Here is a 3,532-nt window from a genome sequence, read left to right on the forward strand (position 1 = left end):
TCATATCGTTAACGGGCCTTAACGGAATGGGGGCAGACGAAATCACAGAGGCAAAATCACAAAGTCAAAAAAAAGGGTAAAATCACAATTGTACTTTAAAACATAGGTAAGAACACAATTGCCCTTTTCATATATAATCAGCTGATACAAAATTAGGAAGCTACAATTACTCTCTACAATAAATCCCTCAATCAGCGGAGGTAATCTGGGAGCTAATCCTGTAGGTACAGCTATACATGCAAAGTCACGATTATGTCAAACACGATCAACTAGTGAACAACCTCGTTCCACACATGAGCCCATTAGATCACATTGTTTATTCAGTATAAATGGAGGCAGGAGGCCTAGTGTACACACAACGGAAAAGATTATAGAGGCCCTGGACTATATTCTTCTACTTTTCCTTTCAATGCTTATTTGTACTTCGTCGGCAATGCGGCTGCTACTCGAAATCGCTGATGTTACATCAGGGAGGATTTTATCAGGTGTAGTAATTAGAAATGAGGGTATTAGTAGTATTTAGTAGGATATGAGAATGCAATAACTACTGGCAAGCAGGACACCAGATAGATCAGGAACGTTTTTGGACGAATATAAAGATCCCATAAACAAGTTTGACTTACCATGAACGTGTATTTGTTTACCTTGTCCCAGAAATCCGAATAGATTGTATTACTGCAACGAACAGGGACGGTCGCCGCAGAGCCTCGCCGAAACCCAATGTGATCCATGATCCGCAGCCGGCCGGCAGCTCCTCCTTAATTCACGACGCAGCCAATCGAGATCGATAATTGACGAGCAATGCATGATTCCATTGCCATATATAAATACCCTTGCGAATGAAACATCCGTATTTCTCGATCTCCAATCACTGCGTGCAATCACCTTTATTTAATTGCCGGATCAATAGAGAAGCCAGCTACACTACACAAAGCGAAGGAATGGGCGCTCCGAGTGTTCTCGCGCTCGTGGCGTCCGTGGTGACCATGGCGATTGCCATGGCTGCGGCGGAGTACAACGTGGTGGACTACGGCGCGCGGCCCGACGGCCGGACGGACTCTGCGACGGCGTTCCTCGCTGCGTGGGCCGCAGCGTGCAACGACACGGGTGCTACGGCCACCCCGGTGATGCGCGTGCCGGCTGGCCGGTTCTTGATCAGCCAGGCCTACTTCAAGGGCCCGTGCCGGAGCGACGCCGGCGTGGTCGTCGCTGTCGACGGAACCGTGCTCGCGCCGGCGGCCGTGGACAACACGTCGTGGATCATGTTCCACTACGCCCACGGCCTGGAGATCGGCGGCGGGACGCTGGACGGGCAGGGGCAGGCGTACTGGGCGTGCAAGACGGCCGGCCGGCGATGCCCGCCCGGCACCACGGTCAGTGATCACGAACAGAGGAAGCTGTTACGCACACCCTTGATTTGCTTCTTAAAGGAGTTATTTTTTGTTGTAATAATGCGATTGCTCGTTCCTTAGTTTGTACTGCTTGATTACCTTTGTGATTGATCAAGATGTTGCACTGCATTGCCATGCAGACGCTTAAAATCAGCCAATCCAAGAACGTGAGCGTGACGCGGCTGACGCTGCTGAACAGCAAGAACGTGCACATGTCCATCTACGACAGCACCGGCGTGACGCTGCAGGGCGTCAGGATCGTCGCGCCGGCCGACAGCCCCAACACCGACGGCGTCCACGTTCAGCTTTCGAGCGGCGTGCGCATCCTCAGCGCGACCGTCGGCACGGGCGACGACTGCGTCTCGCTGGGGCCTGGCACCTCCGATGTGCTCATCACGAACATCAAGTGCGGCCCGGGCCACGGCATCAGGTGAGGTCGCAAGAACCTTCCAAATTTGAGCCTGAAATGCTTTTGCTGTTGCGTTTAATTTGTTGTGAATTTTGATGTCGAAATGCTTTGTGATTGTCGATTGCGTGCAACAGCATTGGGAGCCTGGGCGGGGAGGCCGGCGAGGCGGGGGTGCAGAACGTGACGGTGGAGGGGGTGACGCTAACGGGCACACAGAACGGCTTGCGGATCAAGACGTGGGGGCAGCCCAACAGCGGGTCCGTCACCGGCGTCTCCTTCGGGCGCGTCACCATGCGCGGCGTGCACAACCCCATCATCGTCGATCAGAACTACTGCCCCGGCAACATCGGCAGCTGCCCCGGCAAGGTAAAAGGAGATGCTCGTTCTGTTCCGCATGCATGGCACGGTGACAATTGTGTGAGTGGGCTGACCAATGATTCGTACGTGGTGTCGTTGTCGTCTTGTCGATCAGAGTTCCGGTGTGAAGATCACCGAGGTGGTGTACACGGACATCGAGGGGACGTCGGCGACGCCGGTGGCGGTGCGGTTCGACTGCAGCGGCACCAACCCGTGCACCGGGATCAGGCTCAAGGACGTCAACCTGACGTACCAGGGCAAGGCGGCGCAGTCCTTGTGCAAGAATGCCCACGGCTCGGCGTCCGGAGTTGTCAACCCGCCGAGCTGCCTGTGAGGGAGGAGCTGGCCGTCACCTGCCGGCTGTAATTCCAGTAACGTAGTCACTGTTTGGTGCATCTGTTGGCGATTCCCATGTGCATGGCATATAAGGCATGGTTTGTTTTTGCTATGGATTATCATAATCTGGAGTACGTGAAGAAGCTCTTTCTCGTCAGGTTATAGACTGTGAGATTTCATAGTATAACTTAGCTTATGAATTGTAAGAATTATCTTTTAGTTTGTGACCGTTTGTTTTTACTTTTGCTTTTGAGACTAGAATCCATAATTAGAATAAAAAGCAAACAGTGCTTAAGTAGAAATAAATCAAGATTGAATCCACCTGCACTTCTGCATCCGTGCCGGCAACTCCGAAACTGCATACTCTGTGATCAAGTGGATAAGACGTCTACCCGGAATTCCGTAGTTGCGCTAGCCGTAGACCACCACTACATCGCTGTCGATGATGACACAGCAATTCCAGAGTCCCTTTGCCATGGTAGATGGCAGGCTATGCTTAAGCGATGGGATGAAGACAGGCAAGGCCAGGCCGCGAGGTTGGCTGGGCGGGCGTCGGCAATTGGGCTCCAGAGTCAGATGCGCTGTTCTTGATAGACGGTGGGCACTAGCTGTCCAGCGTCGTCAAGCACATCACAAACACACCTCACACCAACATGCATCCATGGGTCATGGGAGGACGCCTGAGCGTGTGCAGTGAGAGATGACTAGGGTTTGCCTAGAGGGTCGACACCGTTTGTGTCATTCAATTTTTTTTTTCTCCCTCACGCTGCAGGATTGGGCTTTGCCCGCCCAGCACTTGGGGCTAGCCCATGGGGACAATGATTCCAATTGACAAAGGCCCAATGCTGGTGAGAAGCCATATAAACACAAAACAGGAGGAAGCGCTATTTAAACAAAGACTAGCTAACTGTGTGCGCGTTGCAATAAAAATAAAAATAATGAATGCAGTAACATCAATCACAAACTTAAAAATATAGAGATGTAGATACGTCATAAGAGCACTGTTGAACGAATACGTCAGGAGCGATATTGTAGTTTG

General features: G+C 51.9%; 1 protein-coding gene across 1 annotated transcript; it reads left to right on the forward strand.

Annotated features, from left to right (window-relative positions):
* Positions 1–897: 897 nt before the first annotated feature.
* LOC133887428 (polygalacturonase-like) lies at positions 898–2,609 on the forward strand. The gene is made up of 4 exons (XM_062327381.1): positions 898–1,373; positions 1,532–1,821; positions 1,935–2,166; positions 2,273–2,609. The coding sequence occupies exons 1-4, from the start codon at positions 942–944 to the stop codon at positions 2,489–2,491; spliced, it is 1,173 nt and encodes a 390-aa protein (XP_062183365.1). The 5' UTR covers positions 898–941; the 3' UTR covers positions 2,492–2,609.
* Positions 2,610–3,532: the final 923 nt, after the last annotated feature.

The sequence above is a fragment of the Phragmites australis genome, chromosome 12, assembly GCF_958298935.1.
Source record: "Phragmites australis chromosome 12, lpPhrAust1.1, whole genome shotgun sequence".
Classification (NCBI taxonomy): domain Eukaryota; kingdom Viridiplantae; phylum Streptophyta; class Magnoliopsida; order Poales; family Poaceae; genus Phragmites; species Phragmites australis.